Below are 14531 nucleotides of genomic sequence, written 5' to 3'. Positions count from 1 at the left end.
GCAACATGGTGAAACCCAATCTCCACTAAAAATACAAAAATTAGCCAGGCATGGTGGCGGGCGCCTGTAATCCCAGCTACTCAGAAGACTGAGGCGGGAGAATCGCTTGAACCCGAGAGGTGGAGGTTGCCGTGAGCCGAGAGGACACCACTGTGCTCCAACCTGGGCAGCAACAACAACAACAAAACTCATTTCTTCAATAAAATTCAAGAAGGTACATGCACTGAGGCTTTTGTTTCCAAGCAAGATGACAGCACTAATCACACTGACCACCACGGCCACACACAAAAATATCTGACAGGGTAACTGGATACACACCATGGGACATCCAGACAATGGAATATTACTCAGCACCAAACATGGAGAAATGCACCAGCAAGCCACGAAAAGATGCAGAGGACACATTACTAAGTGAAAGAGCCAACCTGAACATTGCTACCTACGGCACAGCACGCTGTATGATTCCAATGTTCTGAAAAGCCAAAACCCTGGACACAGAAGAAAGATCGGGGGTGTCAGGACTTAGGGGGAGGGAGGAAGGAACAGGCAGAGCACAGGGGATTTTTCCAGCAGTGAAACTCTTCTGTATGATACTGCAGAGGTGGATCACTGTCATTCTATGTTGGCCAAAAGCCACAGAATACACAAGTGCAAGAATGAACCCTAATGGAAACTATGGACTCTGGGTGATAATCATGTGTCAGGTAAGTTCCTTGATTATTAAAAAAAAAAAAAAAAAATGGGCCGGGTGCAGTGGCTCACACCTGTAATCCCAGCACTTTGGGAGGCCGAGGCAGGGAGATCATGAGGCCAGGGATTCAGGGATTGAGACCAGCCTGGCCAATGTGGTAAAACCCCTTCTCTACTAAAAATACAAAAATTAGCTAGGCATGGTGGGGCACACCTGTAGTCTCAGCTACTCAGGAGGCTGAGGCAGAAGAGTCACTTGAAACCAGGAGGCGGAAGTTGCAGTGAGCCGAGATCGCGCCACTGCACTCCAGCCTGGGCGACAGAGTGAGACTCTGTCTCAAAAAAAAAAAAAAAAAAGTACCAGGCTGGTGCAGTGGCTCATGCCTGTACTAGCACTTTGGGAGGCTGAGGTGGGCTGACAGCTTGAGTCCAGGAGTTCAAGACCAGCCTGGGGAACACAATAAGACCTGGTCTTTGTAAGGAAAAAAATGTGCCACTCTAAATAATAAAGCCTATCTTTAAAAAAAAATTTGGGCCAGGTATGGTGGCTCACACCTGTAATCCCAGCACTTTAGAAGCCAAGGCGGGTGGATGGCTTGAGCTCAGGAGTTTGAGACCAGCCTGGGCAACATTGTGACACCCCGTCTCTACCAAAAATACATGGTGGTGGCATGTGCCTTTAATCCCAGCTACTTGGGAGGCTGAGGTGGGAAGATGGCTTGATACTGGGAGGCAGAGGTTGAAGTGAGCTGAGATCACACCACTACACTCCAGCCTGGGTGACAGAGTGAGACTGCGTCTCAAAAAAAAAAAAAAAAAAAAAAAAAGGTGTGTATATATATACACACACATATACGTGTGTGTGTGTGTGTGTGTATATATGTGTGTATATATATGGCTTCTCCTAAATGAAACATGGCAATTACTAACCCCTCGTAATTCTTTCTGAAATCTAAAAACTCAGGATTTGTTTTAATTTGTTCTACCTTTTTATTTTTTCAAAGTCTAACTCCATTGCCTAGGCTGGAGTACAGTGACATGATCATGACTCACTGCAGCCTCGACCTCCTGGGCTTAAGCGATCCTCTCATCTGAGCCTCCCAAGTAGATGGGACTACAGGTACCCACCACCCACGCCTGGCCAATTTTCTCTAATTGTTTTGTAGAGATGGGGTCTCACTGTGTTGCTAGACTTGTCTCAAACTCCTGGGCTCAAGTGATCCACCCACCTTGACCTCCCAACATGCTGGGATTCCAGATGTGAGTCACCACACCCAGCCTAGGACTTGTTTTATTTATTTAGTTAGTTAGTTAGTTAGTTAGTTATTTTTATTTTTTAAGAAAGAGTTTTGCTCTTTCGCCCAGGCTAGAATGCAATGGCACCATCTTGGCTCACTGCAGCTTCCGCTTCCCGGGTTCAAGTAATTCTCCTTCCTGCCTCAGCCTCCCAAGTAGCTGGGATTACAGGCGCCCCCCACCATGCCTGGCCAATTTTTGTACTTTTAGTAGAGACAGGGTTTCACCATGTTGGTCAGGCTGGTCTCAAACTCTTGACCTTAGACGATCCACCCACCTCGGCCTCCCAAAGTGCTAGGATTACAGGCGTGAGCCACCACACCTGGCCCTAGGACTTGTTTTAAAGTTTACTCATGAACCAAGGGGTGTGCAGACAGCTTCTCCCTAATTCATGACTAAGGAGAAACCACCTTTCACTTTTTGGCCATGCAGACAGCCTGGTGCATTGTTATGCAAAGTCATCCCCCTTTTCTTTGCTTTACATGAGGAAGGCATCAGTAGCCATCTATCAGCTGTAGAAACATTTGACTCTGATACACCCCTGACCTTCTAGGATATGTTCTCCTTTCACTGACACTCCTAATGACACTCAGAGAAGGGGTGTAGCATCTCCAAAGTACCTTTTTTAGGTGTTTTTTTTTTTTTTTTTTTTGACAGAGTCTCACTCTGTCACCCAGGCTGGAGTGCGGTGGTGTGATCTCGGCTCACTGCAACCTCTGCCTCCCGGGCTCAAGCGATTCTCCCGCCTCAGTCTCACAAGTAGCTGGGACTACAGGTGCATACCATCATATCCAGCAAATTTTTGTATTGTTTGTAGATAGGGGGTTTTGCCATGTCGCCCAGGCTGGTCTCAAATTCCTGGGCTCAAGTGATCTGCTCGCCTCAGCCTCCCAAAGTGTTGGCATTATAGGCGTAAGCCACTGTACCCGGCCTCCCAAGTATTTAAACTATACTAATCTTTGAAAAGTATATCTTTGAAAAGTAATCTTTGGGTCTATGGTCATACCACCCTGACGAGCCTGATCTTGTCTGCAAATACTAATTTTGGAGAAGAATCAAATGTTCTACTTCCATTTTTTAAATCTGATCTAAGGTGAGTGAGTAGCTCATGCCTATAGTCCCAGCTACTCAGGAGGCTGAGGCAGAAATATCACCTGAGCCCAGAAATTCAAGACGAGCCTGGGCAACATAGCGAGACCCCGTTTCAAAAGAAACCTGATCTATTTCTGTTGGTGCTTTTGTCTCACTGGACAACACCTGATTTTCTCTTTCTCTCTATTTCCCCCTCTCTCTCTCACCCACACATACCCATGCATGCCCCCCCTGTCCAATCTGAGACAAGAATCTTGCTTCTGGCTAATTCCACTTCAGAGCCCCGTGCTTCCCCAGTGATACAACAAGCAAGAAAAATGTCTCTTGTCCTTGGCTCGCTTGTTCTGAGAAGCAAGAGGCCACAGTCTGTTGGAGCCATCTCCCCCACAGATCACCTTCATAAATAAATACCAATGTATTGACATATTTTTAGACTTCCCCAGATAAAGGCAAGATAGGAAAGGGGGCTGAGGCGCACAGGGGCGCCTACAGAGGGGCGTCTGTGATGCTGAGGCTCCATGGCACGTGAAGCTTCGGCACAGACCTCAGGCACTTACCAGGTGAACAGGAGTCCCATCTGCCGCGTGGGTGGGAAGAATCGACTCTCGACAAAGCCCAGCTGGATGAAGTATGTCATCAGCAGTTCCACCCCGGCCTCATCCCGGCTGGGCGTCCGACAAGCCTGCAAGGAAAAGAACCCCAGAGGGCATAAGCAGAGGAGGACACGGCTGACAGACCTTCCTGGAAGGTGCCCTGCACACACCAGCAGGTAACCTGTAACTATTTCTGCAGTATGATGACCTCACTGCTGGCATTGTAAACTCTAGGAGGGGTGGACAGAACCTGGGAGGAAGTCAGAAATCCTGGAATCCAGGAGGCAGGTCTCCCCTTCTATGATTTTCCTTTTTTTTTTTTTGAGACGGAGTCTTATTCTGTCACCTAAGCTGGAATGTAGTGGTGCGATCTTGGCTCACTGCAACCTCCACCTACCAGGTTCAAGTGATTCTCCTGCCTCAGCCTCCCAAGTAGCTGGGATTACAGGCATGTAGCACCACGCCTGGCTCGTTTTTGTATTTTTAGTAGAAATGGGGTTTTGCCACGTTGGCCAGTCTGGTCTCAAACTTCTGACCTCAGGTGATCCACCCGCTTCAGCTTCCCAAAGTGCTGGAATGACAGGCATGCACCACCATGCCCAGCTAATTTTGGTATTTTTAGTAGAGACGAGATTTCACCATGTTGGCCAGGCTGGTCTGGAACTCCTGACCTCAAGTGATCCGCCCGCCTCAACCTCCCAAAGTGAAGTGCTGGGATTACATAGGCTTGAGCCACCGCTCCCGGCCTCCTTCTATGGTTTTCTTATGCAGCAAGTGGCATGGGTGATCCAGCACTCCTCAAAGCATCACCTCCATCCGCCCGCCAATTCTGTTAAGACCACAAGCATGCAATCATGGGGTACCCTAAAGACTCGGGACAGCCACCCTCCCCTCTCTGCTGCACACAAAAACTTACTTGTCTCAGATCCATAAGATCTGCAATTTCATCTTCATACAAATAGCCATCTTCACTGTAATGTTCCAGTATAAAATCCTTTAAGAAAAATGAGGTCAGATACTATAAAATGTGATTGAAAACCATATATGTGCATAACAGTAATATGTCAATTGTGAACCCATTTTTAAAAAGGCAGAATACAGAAAAACTTATAGGAGACAGAACACTATAGTGATTTTCAAAGTGGAAGCATTTGATTTCTTAATTTTATGTAGTTTTTTTGGTCGCCCAGGCTGGAATACAGTGGCACAATCTCGGCTCACTGCAACCTCCGCCTCCCGGGTTCATGCAATTCTCCTGCCTCAGACTCCCAACTAGCTGGGATTACAGGCACCTGCCACAACGCCCAGCTAACTGAGGGTTGTATTTTTAGTAGAGACAGAGTTTCACCATGTTGGCCAGGCTGGTCTCAAACTTCTGACCTCAGGTGATCCATCCACCTTGGCCTCCCAAAGTGCTGGGATTATAGACTTCAGCCACCGCACCAGGCCATAGATTCTTTTTTCTAATTTTAAAATTTTTTTTTTTAACCAGGGTTTTACTCCTGTTGCCCAGGCTCCACCTCCCAGACTCAAGCGATTCTTGTGCCTCAGCCTCCTGAGTAGCTGGGATTACGGGCATGCGCCACCACGCCCAGCTAATTTTTGGTAGAGACGGGGTTTCACCACATTGCCCAGGCTGGTCTTGAACTCCTGGGCTCAAGCAATCCATCTGCCTCAGCCTCCCAAAGTGCTAGGATTACAGGTGTGAGCCACTGCACTCCACGCCAATGTTTTTAAATGTTGTGTTGCTTCAGTAAAAATGAAGAGTTGAAGTTAATTTTTTGCTTAAAAAGTGTCTTTGTGCCCTCGCACCGTGGCTCCCATCTGTAATCCCAGCACTTTGGGAAGACCAGGCAGGTCAATCACTTGAGCCCAGGAGTTCGAGACCAGCCTGTGACCTACACATTCGACTATACTGCAAACACCGCAGATATTCAGGGGCTCAGACTTGCAATTCTGGGCCTCCCTCAGGACCTGGACAAGTTTCCCAGCACAGACCCTGAGGGTAGGATTGTCATTAACAGTCCCCAGACATGAGTTTCCTTTGCCACGAAGACCCTTAGCCATGTTATAAAGGCATTTTATTTTATTTTATCTTTGAGGCGGGATCTCACTTTGTCACCTAGGCTGGAGTGCAGCGGCGTGATCTCAGCTCACTGCAGCCTCGACTTCTCCGGGCTCCAGCAATCCTCCTACTTTAGCCTCCCAAGTAGCTGAGACCACAGGCATGTGCCAGCACACCCAGCTAATTTCATTTTTGTATTTTTTAATAGAGATGGGGTTTTGCCCTGTCACCCCGCCCCTACAAGTGCTGGTTCCCCCAAGCTGCAAGAAAGGTGATCACATAGATTGTTCAATTACGTCTTCCCAATGACTGTGAGTAACCTCTTTTTACACAACTTCTACATTAAAGCTCCTCCTGTTTTTGTGTGTTCAACGCACAGACACACAAACACTTGTCCTACAAAAATGGATTTGTACTAAATATACAACTCCGCTGTGCCTTCTTTTTCTTTTTGTTTTTTTAAGAGATGAGGGTCTCACTCTGTTGCCCAGGGTGGAGTGCAATGGTGCAATCATAGCCACTGCAGCCTAGAACTCCTGGGCTCAAGTCATCCTCCCACTTCAGCGTCTCCAGTAGATGGGACTCTAGCTGTGCGCCACCACACTCAGCTAATATTGTTATTTTTCATAAAGACAGAGTCTTCCTATGTGGCCTAGGACAGTCTCGGACTCCTGGCCTCAAGTGATCCTCCCACCTCAGCTTCTCAAAGTGTTGGGATCACAGGCATGAGCCACCACACCCAGCTGACTATGCTTCTTTTCTTTAAACATGGCCATGGGCTGGGTATGGTGGCTCATGCCTGTAATCCCAGCACTTTGGGAAGCTGAGGCAGGTAGATCACTTGAGGTCAGGAGTTCCAGACCAGCCTGGCCAACATGGTGAAACTCCGTCTCTATTAAAAATTTTTTTTTAATTTTTTAAATTTAAAAAAAAAAAAAAAGTTGAGCATGGTAGTTAAAAGGGGTCAGGTGTAGTGACTCTTGTCTGTGATCACAGCGCTTTGGGAGGCCAAGGTGGGAGAATCACTTGAGACCAGGAGTTTGAGAACAGCCTGGACAACACAGTGAAACCCCATCTCTACAAATAATAAAAAATTAGCTGGGCGTGGTGATGCACACCTGTAGTCCCAGCTGCTCAGGAGGCTGAGGCAGGAGGATCACTTGAGCCCAGGAAGTTGAGGCTACAGTGAGCCATGATCATGTCACTGCACTCCAATCTTATGTTCACCTCATAAAAGTCAAAGAGGATTTTGATTAACTTATATATATATTCCTGGATTTGAAAGTTAGTAAACTAGGCTAGACTAACATACTTAGTGGGATAAAAAAAAAATTATCTAACTGGCCAGGCAAAGTGGCTCACGCCTGTAATCTCAGCGCTTTGGGAGGCCGAGGCAGGTGGATCACCTGAGGTCAGGAGTTCAAGACCAGCCTGGCCAACATAGTGAAACCCTCGTCTCTACTAAAAATACAAAAATTAGCCAGGCATGCTGGCAGGTGCCTGTAATCCCAGCTACTCCGGAGGCTGCTGCAAGAGAATCGCTTGAGCCCAGGAGGCAGAGGTTGCAGTGAGCTGAGATTGAGCCACTGCACTCCAGCTTGGATGACAGAGTGAAACTTCGTCTCAAAAACAAAAACAAAACAAAACAAAACAAAACAAAAATCCTAACTGAAACCCACTGTAAACATTAGGGACAAAATGAGAATTTCCACCATCACTGTTATTACTTAGCCTAATTCCAAACATTCTCTAGCCCACACATTAAGAAAAATAAGAGACACAAAAAATTAGAAAGGAACAATCAAAATAATTTTTTGCAACATAACAGCATGTTTATAAAACCCAACAGCATCAACTGAAACATTACGAAATTAGTAAGAATTCAATAAAGTGGCAAAGAAGTTAACATATAAAAGTCAATAGTAAAAAAGAAAAGTCAGTATTCTTCCTTTCTTATACATGCAATAACCAAATAGAAAAACTTAACAGTCAGTCAGGGGCGGTGGCTCACATCTGTAATCCCAGCAGTTTTCAAGGCTGAGGCTGGTGGAACATTTGAGGTCAGGAGTTTGAGACCAGTCTGGTCAACATGGTGAAACCCTGTCTCTACTAAAAATACAAAAAATTAGATGGGTATGGTGGCAGGTGCCTATAATCCCAGCGACCCAGGAGGCTGAGGCAGGAGAATCACTTGGACCTGGGGGACAGAGGTTGCAGTGAGCCAAGATTGCACCACTGCACTCCAGCCTGGGCGACACAATGGGACTGTCTTAGAAAAGAAAAGAAAAAAAACAAACCTAACAGAGAAACAATACCTTTCACAATAGCAACAAAAGTACATTTCTAGGGATAAAATTAATATAATTAAGTAGAAAACTATTAAACTTTACTGAAGGACAGATGTTATTTCATTATCTTTCACTGATTTGAAAAATCTTTTTTTTTTTTTTTTGAGACAAGGTATTATTCTGTTTTCCAGGATGGAGTGCAGGGGCTCAATCATAACTGACTGCAGCCTCGACCTCTTGGGCTCAAGCAGTCCCCCCACCTCAGCCTACCCGGTAGCTGGGACTAAAGGTGTGAGCCACTGCGCCTGGCCCTATTTCTTTAAAATAAAACAAAATCGGCCAGGTGCAGTAGCTCATGCCTGTAATCCCAACACTTTGGGAAGCCGAGGTGGGTGGATCACTTGAGGTCAGGAGTTCGAGACCAGCCTGGCCAACATAGTGAAACCCTGTCTCTACTAAAAATATAAAAATTAGCTGGGCGTGGTGATGGGTGCCTGTAGTCCCAGCTACTCAGGAGGCTGAAGCAGGAGAATCGCCTGAACCTGGGAGGCGGAGGTTGCAGTGAGCCAAGATTGCACCACTGCACTCCAGCCTGGGCGAGACAGCGAGACTCCCTCTCTAAATAAATAAATAAATAAAATAAAACAAAATCACACTGTGAAGCTTCACTGATTATAAAATATCACACGAACACCCAGGTCAGATTTGAAATGGAATTGCCCTAATTCAGTCTGCTGAACCACTTCTGCACTACCTGTGTTTCTCTCAAATATGAAAGAGAAAAAATACAACAGAAAGTCCCTCAAACGTTCTCATTTTCATATGACTGACATTTGTAGAGACTCTTTTAGGCTAAAATGACATGGTTGGAAGCCTGTGCCGAATAGCAGTTGGCCATTTCCACAACATGTGAATATTTTCATTTGCTTTAATGTGGAATTCAGCACATGACCCAATTGAATCCTTAAAATGCCTATAAAATTCCTAAGTTTCTCCAAGAGACTCTTCCTTTAAAATGCTTGCATTCTTGGCCGGATGCAGTGGCTCACGCCTGTAATCCCAGCACCTTGGGAGGTTGAGGCGGGTGGATCATCTGAGGTCAGGAGTTCAAGACCAGCCTGGCCAACATGGTGAAACCCGTATCTCTACTAAAAAAAATTAGCTGGGTGTGGTGGCACATGCTTGTAATCCCAGCTACTTGGGAGGCTGAAGCAGGAGAATCGCTTGAACCCAAGAGGCGGAGGTTGCAGTGAGCTGAGATCACACCACTGGACTCCAGCTTGGGCAACAAGAGTGAAACTCCATCTCAAAAAAAAAGCTTACATTCTTGTAGCCCAGCACCAAGCAACAGACAAATGAAATCGTAAAGAAACTTCTACAATAGCAGCAACAGACATTTCCAGACACGTGGATTGTTTTGAGTCCCACAGACCAGTGGCAAGTCACATCTATTTTTGCGCAAACTTGGGCCACCCTGCACCTCATCCCCTTTCCCCTCCTTGATGGAATTTGGAGGTGACTGGTTAAAAACTCAAACTGATGGAGTTGAAGAGGGAAGGAAGAGGAGCGTAATCCAGGCACAGGATGGTCTCCTGGGCCCAGCCTGGCGGCATGGTCTCTCCTGTGTTCTCCATTGAAGCACCTCTTCCACTTCCCACTTGAATCCCCCATGGACCCAAGGGCCCCGCAGGCAGGGCTGTGGCCTCCGGCACCCAACACAGTGCCAGACACAGGTGGGCTTATGAGGATCTGCCAAACAGGAGAGGAGTCCAGATACCCAGGAATGTGGCAGGGGAGCACACAAGCAAAGACTCTGGTTATTCAAATATTTAAGGGGAATGAATTGACATCTTTGATTTCCTTTGAAATTGCATCATAAATAAGACAGACTGATGATATTAGCCATTACCTTCATTTTCTTTTTTTGTTTTTTGAGACGCAATTTCACTGTTGCCCAGGCTGGAGTGCAGTGGCACAATCTCAGCTCACTGCATCCTCCGCCCCTGGGTTCAAGCGATTCTCTCGTGCCTCAGCATCCCGAGTAACTGGGATTACAGGCATAGGCCACTATGCCCAGCTAATTTTTTTTTTTTTTTTTTTTTGAGACGGGATCTTGCTCTGTCGCCCAGGCTGGAGGGCAGTGGCGTGATCTCAGCTCCCTGCAATCTCTGCCTCCACCTCCTGGGTTCGAACAATTCACCTGCCTCAGCCTCTCAAGTAACTGGGATTACAGGTGTGCACCACCACATCCAGCTAAATTCTGTATGTTTAGTAGAGACAGGGGTTTTACCATATTGGCCAGGCTGGTCTTGAACTCCTGAGCTCGAGTGATCCGACTGTTTCAGCCTCCCAAAGTGCTGGGATTACAGGCCTTTAGCCATTACTTTCTTTCTTTTTTTTTTTTTTTTTTTTTTTTGAGACAGAGTCTCGCTCTGTCGCCCAGGCGCGATCTCGGCTCACTGCAAGCTCCGCCTCCCGGGTTTATGCTATTCTCCTGCCTCAGCCTCCTGAGTAGCTGGGACTATAGGCGCCCGCCACCACGCCCGGCTAATTTTTTGTATTTTTAGTAGAGACGAGGTTTCACCGTGGTCTCGATCTCCTGACCTTGTGATCCACCAGCCTCGGCCTCCCAAAGTGCTGGGATTACAGGCGTGAGCCACCACGCCCGGCCTCTTTTTTTTTTTGTTTGAGACGGAGTCTTGCTCTGTTGCCCAGGCTAGAGTGCAGTGGTGTGATCTCGGCTCACTGCAGACTCCGTCTCCCGGGTTCAAGCGAATCTCCTGCCTCAGCCTCCCGAGTAGCTGGGATTGCAGACACCCACCACCGTGCCCGGCTAATTTTTGTATTTTTTATTAGAGACGGGGTTTCACCATCTTGGCCAGGCTGGTCTCAAACTCCTGACCTCGTGATCCACCCGCCTCGGCCTCCCAGAGTGCTGAGATTACAGGCATGAGCCACCGCGCCTGGCCTAGCCATTACTTTCAATGGCAAAAACTGCAATTACCTTTGAACCAACCTAACAGACACAAAAATGCACAGATGGACAAATACGTGAGGAAGCAATGCTGGCAGTGTGTTCCTGGAGGAAGTGAGTACACAGGGGTTTGCTATAAAATTCTTAGAATTTTTTGAAAAGTTTGGAAACTTTCATAATAAAATGTTAGAGAAAAAAACTTTAGCTATTCTTCCAAATACATAACCTAAACTGGTTACATGATTTAAGAAAAAAAGATACTATTAATAAAAGAGGATATAAGTTTTAAATTTCAAAGCATATCCACTACAGACCCTCTTTGACTTGGCCTCTTGGGGAAGGCCGGCCTGGGTTTCCAACCTGCCTTGTCTTAAGACCCAGGAGGAGCTTCAGAAGTCATTAAAGGCAACAACAAAAATCTGGCAGGAATAAACACACAAATTATGCATGTAGCTGGCTGAGAAGGGCCTCAGGGTCACTCTGTAGATATCAACTGACTCTGCCTGTTGAGCCTAAGGCCATTGCAAGAGATACATATTCTCTATCTCCATTTTTTTCCTTTTTTTTTTTTGGAGACAGGGTCTCATTCTGTTGCCCAGGCTGGAGTGCAGTGGTATGATCACCACTCACTGTGGCCTCCAACTCCTGGGCTCAAGTGATCCTCTTGCCTCAGCCTCCCAAGTAACTGGGACTACAGGCATGTGCCACTGCAAATGGTCTATTTCCATTTTAAACACTGAGTCCGGTGCCCATGGCTTTGAGATTTACCTTGAGGACAACTGAAAAGTCGACGTCTTTCGTTTCCTTCAGGCCAAGAGGAATCAGGGGAATCGTAAATGCCTCCCTGTGAGGAACACAACAAGGTATGTATGAACACCCCAAACCTCACCCCTGGGTATCCCACAGCCTTGTCCCCAGCAGCCCCGCTCAGGTGTGCGCCCTCTCCTTGCCCCATCCAGTACTCACCTAGCTGACGGGCTCATTTCCATAAGGATGACTCTGGTCATGCCCCACCCTCTGCTCTAAAACTGACCCCAGCTCCCTAAGACTGCTGGACCACCCCGCCTAACACATCATGCCCCTGGTATCTTGACACTGATTTATCTTCCAGTCTCAACACCTCAATGCTTCTTTTTTTTTTTGAGACAGTGTTTTGCTCTTGTTGTCCAGGCTGGAGTGCAATGGCGCAATCTCAGCTCACTGCAACCTCCACCTCCTGGGTTCAAGGAATTCTGCTGCCTCAGCCCCTGGAGTAGCTGGGATTACAGGCACGTGACACCACACCTGGCTAATTTTTGTCTATTTTTTTAGTAGTGATGGGGTTTCGCCATGTTGGCCAGGCTGGTCTCAAACTCCTGACCTCAAGCGATCTGCCCGCCTCAGCCTCTCAATGTGCTAGAATGACAGGCACGAGCCTCTGCGTCCAGCCCAGTCGCGATGCTTCTTTGAGGCAGCTGTGCCGAGAGTCTATCCTGTGCCAGGGTCTGTGCCCGGGACACTTGCTGCTCCCACCTGGGTATACCACCCTGCTGCCCTGCGCCTCCTTTGTCAGCTCCTCACCCCTCCTCCTCTGCTCCCCTCAGCGGGCTCTACGGCTGTGGCAGCTCTCCAGCACCCTCCCATTCGCAACTCTGGGTTTGCAGGGGCCTCTTCTTCGTAGTACCGAGGTGTCCCACCACCAGCACAGGAGATGCCGTCAGGGCAGGAGCCCCGTCCGACAGAGTGCACCTGCCTCCCAGCCCCGGGCCAGACACCCTCCACCTCCTCTCCCCCAGCTGACCACTCGGTAACCACAAGTCACCCGGGGAGTGCTCCCTGAGCCTGCATTCCTAGGGGCAGGGCCAGCAGGAAGTGAACGGAGCTCAGGCTGTGTTTTGCAAACAGGGATTTAGCTCCCTGACCTGTAACAGGAGACCTCCTTGGACTGCTCAGCCCAGCCCCACAAGAAGGCCAGGAAGGCTGGGCAGGGCGAGGGGACAATGCAGCTGTAAGCTGAACCTCGCTCTGTGGCACAGCTGTGCTACAGCAGGTGAGACCCATCCCAGAGGCATGGAAAGTCGGATCCTGCTGAAGGCTCCTCCAGGCTATGCAGGGCGAGAAGCCAGGTTTGCGGCTGTCCAGGCAACAAGAAGAGGAAGAGTGAGCGTCCTGAGCCGAGCTCCAGGGCACCCCAGCCCCAGTGTGGCACTGACAGAGCCCTCTAGGTGACCTAGAGCCTCCCTGAGTTTTTCATCTGCACCATAAGGTTCTTTCTTTCCCGCCTACCTCCTAGAAGACTGTAAAGATCAACCGTGCTAAGAAAGAAACAATCTACTTTGAAAAAAGATTAGTGCACGCCGGGCATGTTGGCTCACACCTATAATCCCATCACTTTGGGAGGCTGAAGAGGACAGATCACCTGAGGTCAGGAGTTCGAGACCAGCCTGGCCAATATGGTAAAACCCCGTCTTTACTAAAAATACAAAAACTACCTGGGCATGGTGGTGTGCCCCTGTAATCCCAGCTACTCAGGAGGCTGAGGCAAGAGAATCGCTTCAATCGGGGAGGTGGAGGTAGCAGTGAGCCAAGATCACACCACTGCACTCTAGGCCTGGGTGACAGAGACTCCATCTCAGAAAAAAAGAAAAAAGATCAACCATGCTAAGAAAGAAACAATCTACTTTGAAAACAGAAGAGTGCAGGACCTAAATGCATGGTGTCGTGTTGAATCTGCACAGCTCTTCCTCTTCCCAATGACACAAGGCAGTGACTGGCCACTCTAGAGCCCAGGGACCACCCCAGAGGCCTTCGGTTCACTCTATGGGAAGCCCTGTGTTGCATGTCCCTGCTCTTCAGCACAGCGAATGCGAGTGTGGAATGGCCAACATTTATTACCAAAGCTTGGACCCATCTTGCCTCCTCCAGAACTTGAACCTTTTGGACAAAACACTAGAATTGAACACCAGAGCATAGGCTGGGAGAACCTTCCATTAGCTGTCATATTGACTGGGCGTTCAAAACTGCACAGGAGGCCAGGTGTAGTGGCTCATCTTCACCAATTCCACCCCTTTGGCTCTGTGTTTGCAGAACCATCTCGGGACACCGGCCTGTTTCCTGAGAAGCCGAGGAATGGTGTGCTGGGGGACAGCAGAGACAAGGAGCCCATGGCCCTGGATGGCATGGTCTATCAGGGGAGCAGTTCCACCTGCATCCTCCAGGAGACCTCCCTGTGATGTTGACTCAGGACCCTGCTTCTGTCAAGACCAGCCTGGCCAACATGGTGAAACCCTGTCTCTACTAAAAATACAAAAAATTAGCTGGGCATGGTGGCACGCGCCTGTAGTCCCAACTACTCAAGAGGCTGAGGCAGGAGAATCGCTTGAACCTGGGAGGCAGAGGTGGTGAGCTGAGATCCCGCCACTACACTCCAGCCTGGGCGACAGAGACTCCATTTCAAAAATAAATAAATAAAACGGGGCTGGGCACGGTGGCTCACGCCTATAATCCCAGGACTTTGGGAAGCTGAGACAGGCGGATCACGAGGTCAGGAGTTC

At 48.2% G+C, this 14531-nt stretch overlaps 1 protein-coding gene across 1 annotated transcript in view; it reads right to left on the bottom strand.

Annotated features, from left to right (window-relative positions):
• The window catches only part of RHPN2 (rhophilin Rho GTPase binding protein 2), an 86524-nt gene that overhangs the window by 29036 nt on the left and 42957 nt on the right, over positions 1-14531 (bottom strand). The window contains exons 4-6 of the mRNA XM_007996233.3: positions 11767-11842; positions 4588-4665; positions 3636-3760 (exon numbers count right to left, since the gene is read on the bottom strand). Of these exons, the coding sequence (XP_007994424.3) occupies positions 3636-3760; positions 4588-4665; positions 11767-11842 (279 nt within the window). The remainder of the gene's footprint in view (positions 1-3635; positions 3761-4587; positions 4666-11766; positions 11843-14531) is intronic.

This window comes from Chlorocebus sabaeus, chromosome 6, assembly GCF_047675955.1.
Source record: "Chlorocebus sabaeus isolate Y175 chromosome 6, mChlSab1.0.hap1, whole genome shotgun sequence".
Taxonomy (NCBI): domain Eukaryota; kingdom Metazoa; phylum Chordata; class Mammalia; order Primates; family Cercopithecidae; genus Chlorocebus; species Chlorocebus sabaeus.
This window is presented reverse-complemented; position numbering and strand designations above follow the sequence as displayed.